Here is a 17,507-nt window from a genome sequence, read left to right as displayed (position 1 = left end):
TGTGTATTCCTACCTTACAGTTAACACAGGGATTAAGACAGGATTGGAGGAAAGCAGTCAAGTGGAGCACACGGGTAATTTAGCAGGCATCACAACCACATCCTGTGGCTAACAGGAAATGCTAGGTACAGAAAATGATAGGCTTGATAAATAAAGGTCTGGTTTGTCATCACACCCTTAAAAAAGGCTGCCCTGCCCTAAAGATTTATCTGCCTCAGCAATGCGTCAGATGATGATCTTTACAAATGTGAAAAACGTGGCATTTCAGCCCACGGACTTAAGATCTACGTTATGCAGTGTTATGTTTAATGTCACTGACATGCAAAGGCCCACTAGGTTACATGTAAGGATTAAACTTTTGTTTTTTCATAATCATACAATTAAAACAATTGAGTTTAGAATATCATCATTTCCCAATGAGGTTTATTTGAGAGTTGGCTGCTGGGGCTTGCACTCTGACAGCTCTGAAGCACCTTGCGTTTCCCTCATGTTCACAGGTAGAACTTTCGTTTGTCTTATAAGCCGACTTGACATGCTGCCACTTGCCATTTTAGTAGCATACAATAAATGCAATTTCACTGAATTATGTTTGCCTCTCTCTCTCTCTCATTTACAAACTACTGTTTGGGACTCTCAAGCAGCACCATATAAACCATAGAAAAAGTAATGATTGTTTTTTCCCAAAGGTTTCCTCTCTAATACCAGTTATTATGAGGGTGTTTCATTGAGAAATCCAAATGTAACTACCTTTGCATGGAGCCTTGCCCCAACATGAAAATTAGCTTCATCTCCAAACCCACTTTCATTCAGGTGCAGCACTGCACACAAGGAGGGATACAACACAAGCGGTACGGAACACTTTCTGACAAGCAAAGGCCTATTAGTCTTTCCCTAGACAGGGCAAAAACAAATTGAATTGCTGTTGTTCATGAAAGCAGCCTGTTTGGAGTGCTTTAACAAGGTTGAGTGCGAGAGAATGTTCTCGAGTGTAAACACTTAGACAATGCCAAAGACAACCCTTTGCACTGGACACAGTCTTATATAGTCCTCTATAAAAAGGGTTGGGTGGCTTTGGGGACATTCAAATTGGCTTTGGGGACATGCAGATTCAAATCTGAAAATGAATTGTTTTTCTTTTTTTTTTCTTTTTTTACGAGACAACTAGCCTTTTCCAGAGGGATACCACTAAGCTATAAAAGATGGTTACTTTTTAGAGCTTTTGGATATGGCACCGATGTTGCATAACCTCGATTTGTTGATGTCAGCCTAGCTTCTCACTCAGGATCAGAAAGGATGATAGAGAAGGATTTGGGGCTCTCATGCAGCAGCACCCATTTTCAGTGTGTGTGTGTGTGTGTGTGTGTGTGTGTGTGTGTGTGTGTGTGTGTGTGTGTATGTGTGTGTGCGTGCGTAGGTGGGAGTGTCTGTCTGTCTTTGTATGTACAGTATGTGTGTGTGTGTATGTGAATGCGTGTGTATGTGGGCGTGTGTATGTGTGTATGTGTGTGTGTGTGTGCCAAGTAATCCAGTAACAGTATACACACACACAATAACTCACTCACACGCAAAGGCACAATAGGGTATTAGCCCCCTGCAGACACTCACTTCATGTAAACAAGACTGACATGTTGAAACACTCCCCTTCCACTTACTTCCCAACCCTCCACCTTTGTATAGTGACAGAATCAATGCATACAAATCCCTCTTTCAACTAATAGCATCCTCTTTCAACATCATAACCACCTCACTTTAGAATGACCTTTCTAACTGGGGATCAGAAAGAGTGATGCCCATTATCTCTACTTCGATGATGTTGAACTTATCTCACGTAGGATTGTTTGTAAATGCTTTGTTTATTGTAGCCTGTTACCAACGAGTTGATCAAGAGAGCAAGAGTTGGCTTTGCTCAGTACTTGATCACTTGATTTTCTTGTCATCTTTGAATGATAAAACATCTACAAACAAGAGTAGAGTAGTCACATGTGTGCGTACATGCGTGTGTGTGTGTGTGTGTGTGTGTGTGTGTGTGTGTGTGTGTGCCAGGTAATCCATGCTAACAGCATGTACTGTACAGAATGCACACACGCAATAACTCACTCACACGCAAAGGCACAATAGGGTATTAGCCCCCTGCGGACAGCCATTTCATGAAGACCGTACTGACATGTTGAAACACTCCCTTTCCACCCCTCCACCTTTGTTAAGTGACTCAATGCCTTCTTTCAACTAGTGGGCCACATTTCCTATAGGAGATGTAGAACTATTGAGGTCTTTCAATGCATTGATGAACGTTGGTCGGCATCACCACCTGCCTTTAGAATGATATTGTTTGCACGTTAGATGAGTTGCACAGGACATCAGTGACACTAGTAATAACACGATAGACAAGAACCGTATGACGTTCACATTACCAAACACTAAATCTTGACATTTCACCCCAAGATGCGTAAAGGCTGACTAACTGGCTCCTCTATGAAAACAGTTTGTTGTTGTCTTGATTTAGTTGTTTACTTAAAACATCTACTCCCCACAGCTTGGAGACGTAAACAAACAACACATGTACATGGTGTGTGTCTGAGTGTCCTATACCAGGGGCCAGGCAAGACATATCATGTCCCGGAGCAGGGCCCCTCTCTGAAGCAGACTGTTGACTCACTTTTAGCCCAGGGCTCCCTACCACAGCTATGTACTGTCTGACCAGAGCCGCGCAGCCAGGGTGGTGCACAAACACACACACACACACACACACACATACACACACCCACATACACACACACACACACACACACACACACATACATACAAACACAGACAGACACTCCCACCTACACACACACACACACACACACAGACAGACACTCCCACCTACACACACACACACACACACACACACACACACACACACACGTGCCACACAGCCTAATTCACTCTCTCTCTCAGTCACTAACACTCCTTCTGGGTTCCACAATTAACCATCAGACTTGTTGGAGACCCCCCCCCCCACACACACACACACACAGACACACACACACCTCCAGCCACAGACACCCACGCCACTCCGCCGCTCCAGCCTGGTTCACAGCTCAGTAGCAGTCAACCCCACCATTCCTGAGATGTTTCAGTGCATTCTTTCATCGGCCTGAAGAATGGTAGCAGCTAACTTCTGCATCCCTGGTCCACGTGAGACTCATTCTGACACTCTGAAGAAGAATGTCTCTTGACCGAAACGTCAGCAATTATTAAACACCGGTGACTTTTGCAAGCAAGCAAGCAGTGTTGCATGGAGTTTTTCTTTATAGTTTCATTATGTTTTTTCTACTCTGTTGGCATCTGCTGTGATCATTTAAGGTGTGCAGAATATTGTCTTTCCTTGTCCATGTGAGACTCATAAAGGGTTATAATGGCTGACAAGTGAAGTTTTATCTGTGTGGCTCTGAATTAAATTTCAAGTTCAACATATTTCCCATTATAGGCTAATCTGTCGCCTGCTTGGGGTTGGCTCATCCAAAAGAACGCTTAAAGTATGCTATTTGAATACATAGTCACTTATACTACAACAACTATTTCAGGTCTTAGATATCACTGGGCTTCTGCTGAGATGTTGTTTTCGGTTGTAGCCCAGCCCTTATTGGTTCTCTGGTTGTAGGCTAGAATCTGTTTGTACAAGACTGCCATCTATGGATCATCCCGGGAAATACTGAACATTGTTCCACACAATAACGAGACAAACACTTAACAAAACATTACTGTATAGTATTGTGTTTTGAATGTGATATGTGTAGGGCAGTTAAATAAGCTACTGTACAAAGTATAATATTGACATGTCCTATGTTTTTGTAACAGGCAGTGATCTATCTACTTGTCAATACAATTGAATTGTTACTGTATATATTTCCTGTTGTGTGGCTGAATTGATATGGCTAATTTTGGAGCGCATAAAAGTGCGCTGATCTGACGTCATACGACAGCGACGTCTCCACTGACAGCCAGGCAAAATTCAATGACAACCCCTGCACACTTATTGTGTGTTTGTGAAGTAAACTAACCAAATAACCAGATAGTCACTGTTATAGTCATGCAGAGGGCTGTTTTCGCACACGTTGCATTGCATGACTGGACGCAGGTTTTCAGTCCTTTGAGGATACGGCAATGTTGTTTAAAGTACAGAGGTAGGCACTTGCTAGCTAATATGCTAATAATAAGCTAGCCAGGTTGCCCCAGAAATTCTTTGACATCATGCACATGTAACCAGCTAAGAGGGCGGATGGAATATTTGTTTACGGATCTGTTATTGAAGCCTGACGTCTGTCTCTACAAGTGCAGCTAATTTGCAACAAAGTTGAACTGGTCGCAATAACGCATGCATTTAATTAATCGACGTTTTCGTCCTGCGTGAACAGGACCTGTGCATCTGAGTTCGCGAGGCTACGGTGTCCTCCCGCCCCCGCGCGACAGTGAAGAGAAAGCAATGCTGGACGGCATGTTGCGTGTTGACCACGCAGGTGAATACGGTGCCAACCGCATATACGCTGGCCAGATGGCGGTGTTGGGAAGAACTCAGACGGGCCCCCTCATTCAGGTATTTTGCATCAGTTTACAAAACATATGCACACATGCTATCCTTCCATGATTGCATTTTGCATGGATGTATTGTTTTGATGAGCCAGAACACCTTTGGGATGTGGTAGAATGGGAGATTCACAGCTTGAAAGTGCACCTGAAAAATCTGCAGGAATTGCGTGATGCAGTCATGTCATCATGGACCAGAATCTCAAAGGAATGTTTCCAACATCTTGTGGAATCAATGTCACGAAGAATTGAGGCTGTTTTGAGAGCAAAGGGAGGCCCTACCCAGTATTAGTATAATGTTCCTAATAAAGTCTTCAGTGAGTGTATATTGTTATCACTATAGGTAATAACAATCAGCTTACTTCAAAACTGTCTTTGCTGTGAATAGTGGTTCCCCATAGCCTGCCAGCCTGTTTTAAAGGGGCTGATTGTGACTTAGAACAATTGAGTTCTGATAGAATGTAAACTTTCTCGTCGTACCGCTTCTCTCAATACAGTTAATAGCCGCAGCCAGGACGAAAACTACCACTAAAAAGGGCCACTTAATTGCAGACTACAAGAAATGGGTTTAACATTGGTGTATAATGTTTTTGAATATGCATACACAGGAACCTAAGTGACATAGCAAGATCAAATGTGTTTGAAAAAGCCATTGATACATTTTTCATGTGTCCTGCCTACTTCCAGCACATGTGGGATCAAGAGAAAATGCATCTAGCGAAGTTCAATGAGATCCTTGCAGAGAACAGAGTCCGCCCCACGTTGTTGCTGCCCCTCTGGAATGTCACAGGGTTTTTACTAGGTAAGGAACGAGGGTCAGAATATCCCATCTACCCTAAAATGTCATCAATCAGTCAGATACATTGACTCTATTGTTTTCTCCCCCAGGGGCCTCCACGGCTCTGCTGGGGAAGGAGGGGGCCATGGCCTGCACTGTGGCTGTGGAGGAGAGCATCTCGGAGCACTACAACAGCCAGATCAGAGCCCTCATGGAGAAGGACCCAGACAGATACACGGAACTGTTAGAAGTAAGAGAGCAGTGGCAGCTGGTGGAGGTAGACACCGGAATATCCCCCTGGCTCGTAGAATATCCCCCTGGCTCGTAGAATATCCCCCTGGCTCGTAGAATATCCCCCTGGCTCGTAGAATATCCCCCTGGCTCGTAGAATATCCCCCTGGCTCGTAGAATATCCCCCCTGGCTCGTAGAATATCCCCCTGGCTCGTAGAATATCCCCCTGGCTAGTAGAATATCCCCCTGGCTAGTAGAATATCCCCCTGGCTCGTAGAATACCACCCTGGCTCGTAGAATATCCCCCTGGCTCGTAGAAATGGAGTCTACTAGCCTTGCTGGCCAGTGGACAAAATCCTTAAAGGTAGACTCTGGGATATGATGTCACGCCTGTGAAAACAGAGCAACTTTCATCAAAGATATTGTAGTGGACGAGAGCGTCCACTCGTTTCACTGACCTCCGACATAAGATGGCAGAGTTCTTCAATTCTTCAGTTGCGTTCAACTCACAACAAGCTCTAGTCTGTTGCATCTCCGTCTCTGGCACAATCGCTCCGCTCGTTTTTTGCTACGTTTTATCCCAGAGTCTACCTTTTAAGTTCCATACCAGCTTAAAAATATATTTAAACTACAGTAAATTACATTTTTGCATGCTCTTATGAGCGGTTATAATGTTTTGTTTTATGGTGATGGATTTCCTGAACATAGGTTGTGTCATGTGTTCCAGCTTATAAAGCAGTTCCGTGATGAAGAGTTGGAACACCATGACACAGGGTTGGAACAAGAGGCTGAATCTGTAAGTCCTCTTTCCTGTTCTTAGCCTTTCAAAGTGAATGCAAGCTTCTGTTTACGAATGAATATCTGGTTGTTATTGAAAAACAGACTTTGTAACAAATGCTGTTTTGTTGAGTTCTGGTTTTTGTGTGTTTCTTTGTTTTATAATGAGGTATCAATTCTTTGTATTTTGTGGTTCATTCTGACTGGATGGATATGGGTTTCCCAATAACTTTATTATTTCATGTCCTCCCACTCAAATGCTTTGATTTCTTGAAAACTGGGTCATGGTTGGGCAAGATAGGATGTGGCTATACATGACTGTGGTGCCTTCAGTCTGAAGTCATATGTTTTAAACTATTCTGATATAGATTCTGATTGGTTTGTTTCTGTTTTTCATTTTAGCTACCCGGATACTGGCTTCTGAAGAATGCAATACAAGTGGGCTGCAAAGCCGCAATATACATATCTGAGCGTGTTTAAAGTAATGATGAATTCTGTTTCTCGAGGTTGATTTATTTAAGATATCATGATTTAACTTGATGTAAATTGGTAGGCAAAGAGTAACCTAGTAACTTTATAAAAATGCCTTTACATTTTGAACCTTTATAGCACTTTGTGCTACATGCTTTGATCAATTGTACATTGTGACTGCTGATTTGTCAAACTCCCAGACTCAACTGAACTGTAAATAGTAGGGTTGGGCGGTATCACTTTTTCATACCTTTTTATGCCGTCTTCAAATCTTACCGGGGTATACAGTATTACCGTGAAAAAGAACAATCCGTGGGGCTTTGTTCAATTATTATTATTTTTTTTAATAATTATTTATGTGGTGACTGCTCTACCGTATGACATTTAGCCTAAACAATAGTTTTAACTTTACATCCTGATCACAGCTTGACAAACTAAACAGTTGGATAGCATAATATGCTATCTTAAGAAGTGTCACACACTGCATTCGTAATACTATATCTTATATGTTACCGTTATGAGACTATGCTCTGGGAGTCCTAATTCCGCATGCTTCTTTTCCGATTGTCTAAATGAAAGTGAACATTGCTCTGTGCAGTGTTAAAATGTCCTTATAATTATGATAATTGTAAGTGCACTTTTTTCCAAACGGTTTTCCATAAAAATGTATACATGGTTGTTGTCTACATGTAACCTTATTTCATTAATTTACACCACTGCTAACCGCCATACCGTCCACAGCAGGGGAGGCAGGTGGAGGTAAAAATTGGAGGACAGGCTCATTGTAATACATGGAACGGAATGAGTTCCATACATTACAATGAGCCCGTCCTCCGATTTCTACCTCCACCTGCCTCCCCTGATCCTCAGTAGCCGCTTCATGTTACTTGATGGTTGAACCCACTTTGAGTTGGCCTCCCGGAAAGTGATATTGGTGGGAACATTGGTGGAATTCCTCCCTCTAGTCCGTGCAGACTCCATCGGCCGAATGCAACGATGGAAAGGTGGATAGTGTCTTCCTGTGTTTGGGCTGACCTATGAACCTGTAGTCATCATTGAGAGAGTAAGAGTGTAGCCTTAAGGTTAATTTATGCTTTTTAATATGTGTTGTTTTGACTATCATCGCTTGACAAAAACAAAGTGTCGCTTGCCTTGTCATAGACGATATGACATAAGAAAGTTCAGGAGGTGCGCGTCACCCAAAAGTAATTTCTGTCGATCAACCAAGCATAAATTAACCTTTAACATACTTATTTTGTAATCCTACAATAAAGATCTATCTATGACATTGATTTCTCACCTCTCCACTGCAATAACCTACGTGAGGCTACCACAACATCCCAGCTCTGCTTTTCTCCGAAACATATTCCAAATGCTTCTAACGAGGTCATTCTCACACCATCGTACGCTACCCTTCAACAAACTCTCCTCTTCCACACATTATAGGTCGTAAATCAAACGTCAACAATGGCTTGTCATCATTCTAGCTGAATTGTTCGGTGCAGCTCACAGCTGTTCTCTGGACGTGAGGTTACTGCGAAAGAGAAGGAGGGATTGACAGCTGCTGGCGGGGCCTAATCTATATGCCTTTCAGCAAGTAGAGCAATGTGTCCATTACCCCCTCATGGTTCCATTATTGACAATGACTCTCAAGGCCCTGACATTAACTGTAGCCTCTTCAGCCGCAGAATAAGCCTACATACATACAGGGAGAGAGAGGGAGAATGAAAGAGGCACAATGACCTCCATGTCAAATGCAGAGTCGAACACAAAAACAGCTTCCAAAGAATCAGTTGGAGCGGAGTACTTGTTGATGCAAGTAAAATAAAAGGTCTAAAGCTACTTACTGTATGACATTAAAAAAAGATTCAGATTCATTAACACATGATGCAAATGTTCACTGTTGCAACATTGACTGACTGAATAGAAACTAAACGGTCATGTTTGGGTAAACAATGATGATAAAGGAGCGTAACTATAGTAACAGCCTGAAAGGGCCTCGTTATTTGGCTGCTTGCCTTGTGTGTGGGGGAGGGTGTTTAACCCTGGCTCTGTCGGCTCAGTCCTCCACAGAAGTGTCTTTCCAATATGGCCGTGCTGCAAAGGTGAAAATAGTCTGTCTCGCCAACATGGATGAGTGAGTAAATTAGCTATTCTGTCATAATTTAGGGTTAGGGTTAGACATAAGGTTAAAGGAGTGAGGTCAGGGTTCAGGGTGAGGGATAGTGTTTAAACGCACATTTCAGTAATAGTCCCTAGCACTTCCTGGTTAGAAGCATGGCGAGCACATAAGTGGCTCGGGGTGCAGGTTCACAAGTCACCGTCTATTTTCCTCCCCATGAGGTCAGAGGAGTTCTTTAGCTGGGGGGGTGGGTTTACGTATCAGACCTGACCCTAAAGGTTAACATGGTGTAACTCTGCTCTTTGTGTGTCCTGCTCTGCCTTAAAAATAGGCCCTGCACCCCCTCCTCCACCGGCCATCCACTGCCACAGCCACACACACACCCCAAGATGGACAAAACTCCCCCAACAAATTAAGAGTTCCTTTACCAGGAGCACTTGTTTTAACTCTTCCCCGCAGTGCACTTTTAGCAGGCTGGCTGTGACCTATGATGGCATGACCCAAAACAGAGGGATGCATGTACTGTATGTAGGTGATGCTTTTTTTTATTTTTTTTAGGAGGGATACGTAAGGGTTTGTTTGTTCTGTCTCTGACTCCCCAAACCCCCCCCGACCCCCCCCCCCCCCTCCCCCGTGCTCATGTAACTTGTTTTAATACATAATGATATCACGGCATAAAGATACGGCGTACCTAGCTGAACTGCCAATGAGCCGTGTTCAGTATAAATAAACATGACGAGACACCTTAATAAATCACGGGTTCCCCCTTTAGCTCTGGTTGCAAAACAGTCCATAAATTAGAGTCATCTGAGGGGTGCAGAAACAGAGCATCCCTGCAACAAGCTGTGCATCTGCCTATTGCAGACAGCAAAAATAAAAATATGTCTTCACAAATTAATTGCTCATTAAAGGCTACTAGGTATCTTTACGACTTTGCATATTGGTTGGTAGTGATGCGTGACTTGATTTTCTTCCATTATGAAAGTATTAAAGGCTACCTGACATTGTTAAATGAAATTGTTCAGTTAGATAAAACCAAAAATAAATATGTTCAATAAAACAAATTGTCATAGTGGTTGTTTGTTTTCATTGAAATACCTTTCCCTATAGACTAGAAATACACAGTACGTTATCCAGTGATGAGTAGGACTCACACACATCAAAGGCAGGCTGCTGGAGGTAGGTAGGTACACGTGTTTGATGCCATTCCTGATTCCATTCCATGCATTACAATGAGCCCGTCCTCCGATTTCTACCTCCACCAGCCTCCCCTGGACCACATAGGTCCTGTACATGGTTGTGTGACTCATAGGAGAATGTGTTTCCAGTTATTTATGTATAGTGTAACTGTTCTAATGTCTAAATAGATTCTTTCCAGGCTTATCAGTGCAAAATTAAAGATGATATTTTGGTTATTACAGACATGACATTTTCACCACTTGGTCATGGTGGGTAAGAAAAAATAGTGGGCCTACTTTAATTTTCACAGGTAGTAACAGCACAGTACTGCGTATACATAAAATTGCATGAGACAGAGGGAGAGCTTTGCGACTAAAAGTTGACCGTCAAGAGATTATTTCTGTTCTAGATTAATAGTGTTGACAGCTTTATAGCGAGATGCAAGACCTTTAAAAAAAGCAACAACTGCACAACTGCATTTTTGGCACCGTGTTGGGTGACAAAATTGCCGTTAAATAAAAACATGAGTGATATCTCAGTCGTGATGCAGGTGTTAATAACAGTTAACCATAAAACCAACATCTAAATTAGCACCCTGTTTTTAACCACCACGGATATTATATACCCTTAATGTTTGATACGCAGTCGGATTTAGTGAAGAGAGGAATGAAGTTCACCCTTTAAATGCTGAGTAACGTGTTTGGGTTTAACATTGACTTGATATTATTGAGATATTTATATCTGCCGCCCGATGTCGCGGCAATCAGGACTAGATTCACCTCTGAAGGAATCTGCGGCTATACCGACCGAGAAAATCTGCAACAAGAATTTGAAAAGAGCAATAAAACTCCAAATGGGTCCGTCTCGCTCCATGTGAATAATCAGGGCAGTAAATTTTGAGGGGCACGAGCGATATAAATCCATAAGTCATAAAGGCTTTCGGATGCAGATCATATTGTTTCTTGGCCTAGATCTGGCAGGCTGTCAATCACTCGCCTTGGGATAGAATCTAACTGACATAGTTTAGAGCATAAGGTGCCCTTTTCTCAGCTAGGTCACAATATGTCTCCTTATCTAAGGAGGCCCCTATGAGGTGAACCAATCAGGCCCTTCAAGAGGCTTCCCAAGCTGTTGTTCTACTCCACCAAGTTTTATTAGATTAGATTAGATTAGATTCAACTTTATTGTCATTGTACAAGTACAGAGACAACGAAATGCAGTGATGTGTGATTGTGATTGTTGTGTGTGTGTGTGTGTGATTGTTATTGATATTATTGCAAATTGGTATCAAGGTAAGAATTCTTATTAACAGAGCAATGAGGTAATTGTCAGAATGAAGTACCTTCAGTTGTTATTGTATTCTCTGTTGATCAGTGGAGGCTCATTGTAATGCATGGAATAGTCCTATGCTGTCTATGCTGTATGTCAAATTTTGTTTGTCAGGGCATCCAGTGCTGGGAACCTTTTACGAGAGGTTCCTAGAAGTGAGAGGCTGTTAGCTTGAGCTGACCCAGTGCCTCTCTGCATGTACTTCTGGTTATCCAGGTCACAGTGGCACAGACAGGCTACCAAACACTGAGTTATTGGACACAACGCTCTGATTACCCTCTCACCCTTATGCACAAATAGATTTGTTTGTCGATCATTTTGTACTGGATATAGCTTTAGTGTGTTCTACGTGATGTCATTGCTCTTACAAAAATATAAGTACATGTGATCGTTACTGTACATAATGTTGTTGTAGGCCTAATACATACAGTAGTATTGCCCGCAGCTTTGAGGCTAATGTCAAATCAGATCAAATACATTTTGCAATGGTATTTGCAAAAACCTCTTTTAGGGGGTTCACATACTTATCACTGATGATTTCAGAGATTTGTTTGAGTCAGTTGAAAACATTCTACATAGAATGATACAATATATCATTAGTTAATAAAAAATCAATTGTTATCCTAGTAAAATGTACCATCTTTTCTTTCCAGTAAATCTCTGGGGAAGATTCGTTCGGTGCCCTGTGAAATGGTGGCCCCAGACAAGCTGTGACCACGTGTCCATGTGTCCACATGTCCTCACAGTGGGAAGCCACAACACATGAGGCAAAGGACTGACATCACCTCAGCAAAAATCTCTGATTTACTGCCTCCTAACATGGGCAAGGCTGCCACCCACCCGCTCCCTCAGAGAAACCCAGCCAAGGTCGGCCTGGAGCCGTGGTCTGCCAGGTCATGTGGTGGATGGATCAATGATGCTGGGTTCTGTTATACCATGAAAATAATAATGAAGATAGTCTCACACGTTATCACTCCCAACTATTTATTTGCAATAATTACTTTATGGTTTATACCATGACATCTAGTATGCATTTGTTTACATACATGGTTTTGTTCTTTGTAGTCAATTGCTAGTTTGCTGCAGGATAAGGTTTGCCTTTTCTGTTGAAGCTTGCTGATGAAGAATATGGCCAAAACCAGAAGGCTTGTGCATTTACTTAAGTCACCCTTATGAAGTGCATTTACTTAAGTCACACTTATGAAGTTTAACTTAAAAAGTCTCTATGAAGCCTTCTTAGACCCTTAATAAAGCCTACATACATGTATATGCTTCAGTCTGGTTCTTTTCCAAACATGGTATGATCCACCTTTTGCCACCCTTTATAATATGACATTTGGTCACACTTGGGGTAACATCTTCATATTACTGTGTTATTACTATTGTAAGTACATTGTATTACGTTTTGTTATGACTAATTGTTACACCATGCACTGTACTTAGTGTTGTGGTCAGGGATAGGGATATTGCTGTAAGTACTGTACAGTGTAACATGAGTACTGTTACAATAGTTGTTACACTGTACTTACATAGTAATTACACAGTACACATGTAAAGTGTTACTTGACATTGGAATAAGAATGATTTATGCAGCATGCAGACCTAATAGAGGGTTTATGAATGACCCAGTGAGCATTTATAAAATAAATGTTGACTAAAGTGAGACATTAACATCAGTAAATTCACATCTTATATATCGTGGGAGTGATTATGTGTCATTGTCCTCACAGACAGGGCTGTGCAGCTGTGGCAGTTGGCACCATGGGATGGGCGCGATGTGGATCAGCTAGAGGGGCTTAAGGGAGGACCCAGCCTGAGTGCTGAGAGCCCAGCGCTGAGCTCTGAACACTGAGCGTGGTGTGACATCTATCACTGCAGTGACAGGCTGGGTGGCTTCTCCAGCATGACTCCAAGGCCACGTTGCTGCTCAACTGTGTCATGAGTCCCAATGACTCATTAAACTATTCACCCAAGCATGTTCCCTGGTCCTTGTGGCCCACTTAGGTAAGAGGGCCGGGACACGGGCAACGAGAGGCCGTCCGTGGACAATGCAGGACGCTGAGTATGGTTTGGGGGGAGTTTTAGGGTATTTTGGGGGTATTGGGTGTACAACAGGGTTCAGTGTTTTTCACAATCGTTTTTTTGTCCTGACACATTGGCGGTTGTTCAACATTTAATTTGTATTGACAGTAATAAGCTCTGATCTATGTTTCCTGAGTGACAATGGGCCTGCTCTTGTTCTACTGAATGGTGTTTTAACCTCCCGATCTCTGCCAAGCCTTATCCTTCACACAGTAGCTACAGCTGTATATACAGCTAATAGTTGTATTTCTTGGACCAGAGGTGTGAAAAGCCATGGGATCTGCTCCGGCAAAGGTGTGCCAGGCACTCCTGGGGGGGGGGGGGGGGGGGGGGGTGCAGCAGCAGATGCGCCCCTGTGCAGCCTCTCGAGGGTGACAGGCTCACCATACCTGCAGGCCTATGTCATGCCACCCTATTCTGTGGCTTTTACATCACCTCTCTCCTGAAGTTTACCCCTGTGGTCTCACAGCCACTGCCCCCCCCCTTGCCTCCATCCTTCCCTCCATCCATCAACCTGACGTTTTGGCAGTCTGCAGAAGGTTAACATGCAAGGCATCTTCACACCTGGCTTTAGGGTCAGCTTGTGCCCACACTCCACCTGCTAGTCCCCATTAGTGGCCATCAAAAACTTTGCACCAATCCCCGCCAGTCCCCCTCTATCGACTGCAATGCATCTCAGCCTACACACCCCATCACTCTCCCCCTGAGCCCGGCGTTCACACAGCTCATAAACATGCCACTCTCCAGCCCTCATCTGTCCTGATGCCTCTCTCCCCTTACCAATGCCCTGCAACGCTGGTGACAACCCAGATTCAGGGTGATATGGGAGCAGATTGTCAAATTACACCGCAACTAAGCTAGCAAGCTCCCGTGTGGTTGTCTTCACGTTATTGAAGTTCTGCGGCTACAGACGCTGCTGTCACGCCCTCCACTTCCACCTAGCCTGTGCCAGTCTCTCTCCCTCTCCCCTGTCTGTCTGTCTGTCTGTGTGTGTTTGTTTGTGGGTGTGGCTCCAGGCTCCAGCCATCCTGTTCACCTCATCATCTCCATCTGCTTGATCTTCACACCGGCGGTTCATCAGCTCATCAACTTGCAGTTTATCGCAGCCCAGCATCTTTTCTCCCTTCGCCAGGACTCACGAAGCGTGGCCTCTCTGGCCATCGAGTTCTGGACTCTCGCTGCTGAGAGTGGATGGAATGATGAATCTCTCCAGGGCGCGTTCCAGAACGCTCTGAGCGACGCCATCAAGGACGAGTTGGCGCCACCAGGTGGTCCACCAGGTCACACGCCTGCCCTACCTGCCCTGGTACCCTACCCTGCTTGCCATTCCACCCTGCTACTCCGTTTTCCCCTATTCCCTCATTAAAACCTGATTATTTTATATACGTGTCCTGCCTCTGTGTTCTTGGGTTCCTCAGCTCTGACCGTAACAGCTGCTGCTGTATTTTGTTTCGTTACGACTCGTCTTTCAGCTGCTTTGAATACTGTTCACCCATAGTCGTCATTGACCAAACACCCACGTGGAGAGCATATGGTGGACATTTACCGCTCATGTGTTTGATTTTTGAAGTTGTTACCAGCGGGTCGCGACCTTTCAGTGTTGTGGTGTGGTCAGAGAAAAATGTAACGTATGTCAATACTTTGTGGCACGTTGTTCTTTGATGCTCACAGCCGACAACTATTCTCGCTCACGGCCACCGGCCCTCAGCTCCCAGGGGGCTAGCGATGACACACATGCTCAGCAGACAAAGTGTCTGGACCACCCGGGCTTTAGGTGTCCATAGCCTGACCTTGGAGGTGCATGTGAAAAATACTAATAACACAGGGTGAGAAACTATGCATATTATGTGCCCTAGTGCTGCCCCACTAGGTGTAAAGTTCAGCAGGTCTTTACGGCGCTCATTCTGTACATTCAGTGTTATTCAGGTTATGCAAAATGTTTTTCTTTTCAAAGTAAAGCGCACCGTAGGTAATAGACTCCTGGATGAATGTGGAGTGTGTCGCTTTCACACTGGGTTTGTTGGAGAGGGTGCTCAAGATGACCTTTGACCCTTTTACAGGTTCAGAGAGTTGAACCACAGGGGGCGTAGAACGCAAATGCAATATCTCAATTGATCTGAGGCCTGTCCGCGAAACTTATCATCTGTCGAATCGCATATCAAAGAAAAACAAAAAATAGCAGCAATGCCATCTAAAGCACTCTGCTCGAGACGTTCTGGCAAAAAGGTGATAGATTTACAGCGACTTTGTTCGTTTCTCAGCTATTTGAGGTATCTGTTAAACAGATTGCTGCATTGATTTCTCGGAAGACAGATGGTGGTTTGCATGCTTCAAGACAACCGGAGGAATGAAGAAATTGTTCAGCTCGGTAGATCAAATTCAGTATAGCAGTGTCATTAGACTTCTTTTATTGTGTTTTTTCAACACATACGTTCTCGCAGACATATTTTTGCGTATCTTGGTGTTCTCACTGGCATAACTTGAAAGTAACCAAAATAGCCTTGAGAGAAGTGAGAATCTCAGAATAAGACAAAAATACCTCTCTAGAACTCGCCAAAGCAATAACACAAACTTTATTAGATGCCGCTTTAAAACATAACATTATTGGCTTTATTATTATACGAGACTACATATGCCTATATGGGCCTATGAGACCTTTACGATGACAGAATAGATATGCAGAATCTTCATGTGCTCTTCCTCACTCACTTTACTCAAATCAAAAGTATACAGTAATTGGACTCAAACAAATACTGTACTGTAGATGGTGGTAGTTATTTTACAGTATATTTGTTTTTATCAAGACTCGTGAACCTACATATATGTTACAGTGTGTGATATGGTAGTCTCTGCTCTAAAGTTCTACCATTCTATGGTAGCCTCTATAATAGTTATATGGTGTGCAGGAGTGCATTTCGTGGATGATCTAAACACAGACGTTCTACAGCAGCTTAGTGCTTTCTCCTAGTGCCTAGGTGAAGAGGATACAATACTCTTGCCAAGTGCCTCTATCCCAGTGTAGCTACTGTACCACTATCCCAGTCCCAGCCCCAGCCCCAGTCCCAGCCCCAGCCCCAGCCCCAGCCCCAGCCCCAGCCCCAGCCCCAGCCCCAGCCCCAGCCCCAGCCCCAGCCCCAGCCCCAGTCCCAGCCCCAGCCCCAGCCCCAGCCCCAGCCCCAGCCCCAGCCCCAGACTCAGCCTCAACCCCTGCCCCTGCCCCAGCCTCACTGCCCACCCTCCCAGGCACAGGCACTCATTAAGGGGCTTGATTGACACGTCAGGATGGTGTGCATTTCATTGATGAGAATTTTAGAGGCCTGGGCTTGTGATCTTCTTCACTGATCAGTAGCACGTCACCCAACAGCCATGTGTGTGTGTGTGTGTGTGTGTGTGTGTGTGTGTGTGTGTGTGTGTGTGTGTGTGTGTGTGTGTGTGTGTACGCATGTGTGTGTGTGTGTGTGTGTGTGTGTGCGCGCGCATGTGTGTGTGTGTGTGTGTGTGTGCGCATGTGTGTGTGTGTGTGTGTGTGTGTGTGTGTGTGTGTGTGTGTGTGTGTGTGTGTGTGTGTGCGTGTGCGCATGTGTGTGTGTGTGTGTGTGTGTGTGTGTGCTGATCAGTAGTACGTCACCCTACAGACATCCCAGGGGGGACGAAAGAGAGATCAGTTTCAAATACCCTGCCTCTTCCTCCCCCTGAGGCAAACCTTCTGTCCAGGATCCCTGGGAGCCCAACCTGGCCCCCGCTGGAACACAGAGAAAGGTAAAGCAGCCTGCGACCCGTTATGTGGAACTTGGACTAACTTCTGTATTGTGCAGTAGTTACAGTATACTGATGTAATATAACATATATTGACAGAATATTGCATATGATGTGCAGTACAGTTTGCCACTTATTTATTTGAACTTTTGTGTATAAGTATTGATCACCCTTGTTTATGCACTTTAATTTGACCTTAAGTTGCTCTATCT

At 44.0% G+C, this 17,507-nt stretch overlaps 1 protein-coding gene across 1 annotated transcript; it reads left to right on the top strand.

Moving 5' to 3' along the window:
• Positions 1-3,975: 3,975 nt before the first annotated feature.
• Positions 3,976-7,497, top strand: coq7 (coenzyme Q7 homolog, ubiquinone (yeast)). Its single transcript, XM_083694224.1, has 6 exons — positions 3,976-4,169; positions 4,401-4,579; positions 5,257-5,371; positions 5,458-5,597; positions 6,307-6,375; positions 6,759-7,497. Exons 1-6 carry the CDS (start codon positions 4,076-4,078, stop codon positions 6,834-6,836), a joined length of 675 nt encoding a protein of 224 aa, XP_083550350.1. The 5' UTR covers positions 3,976-4,075; the 3' UTR covers positions 6,837-7,497.
• Positions 7,498-17,507: the final 10,010 nt, after the last annotated feature.

This window comes from Argentina silus (assembly GCF_951799395.1).
Source record: "Argentina silus genome assembly, chromosome: 22".
Lineage (NCBI taxonomy): Eukaryota > Metazoa > Chordata > Actinopteri > Argentiniformes > Argentinidae > Argentina > Argentina silus.
This window is presented reverse-complemented; position numbering and strand designations above follow the sequence as displayed.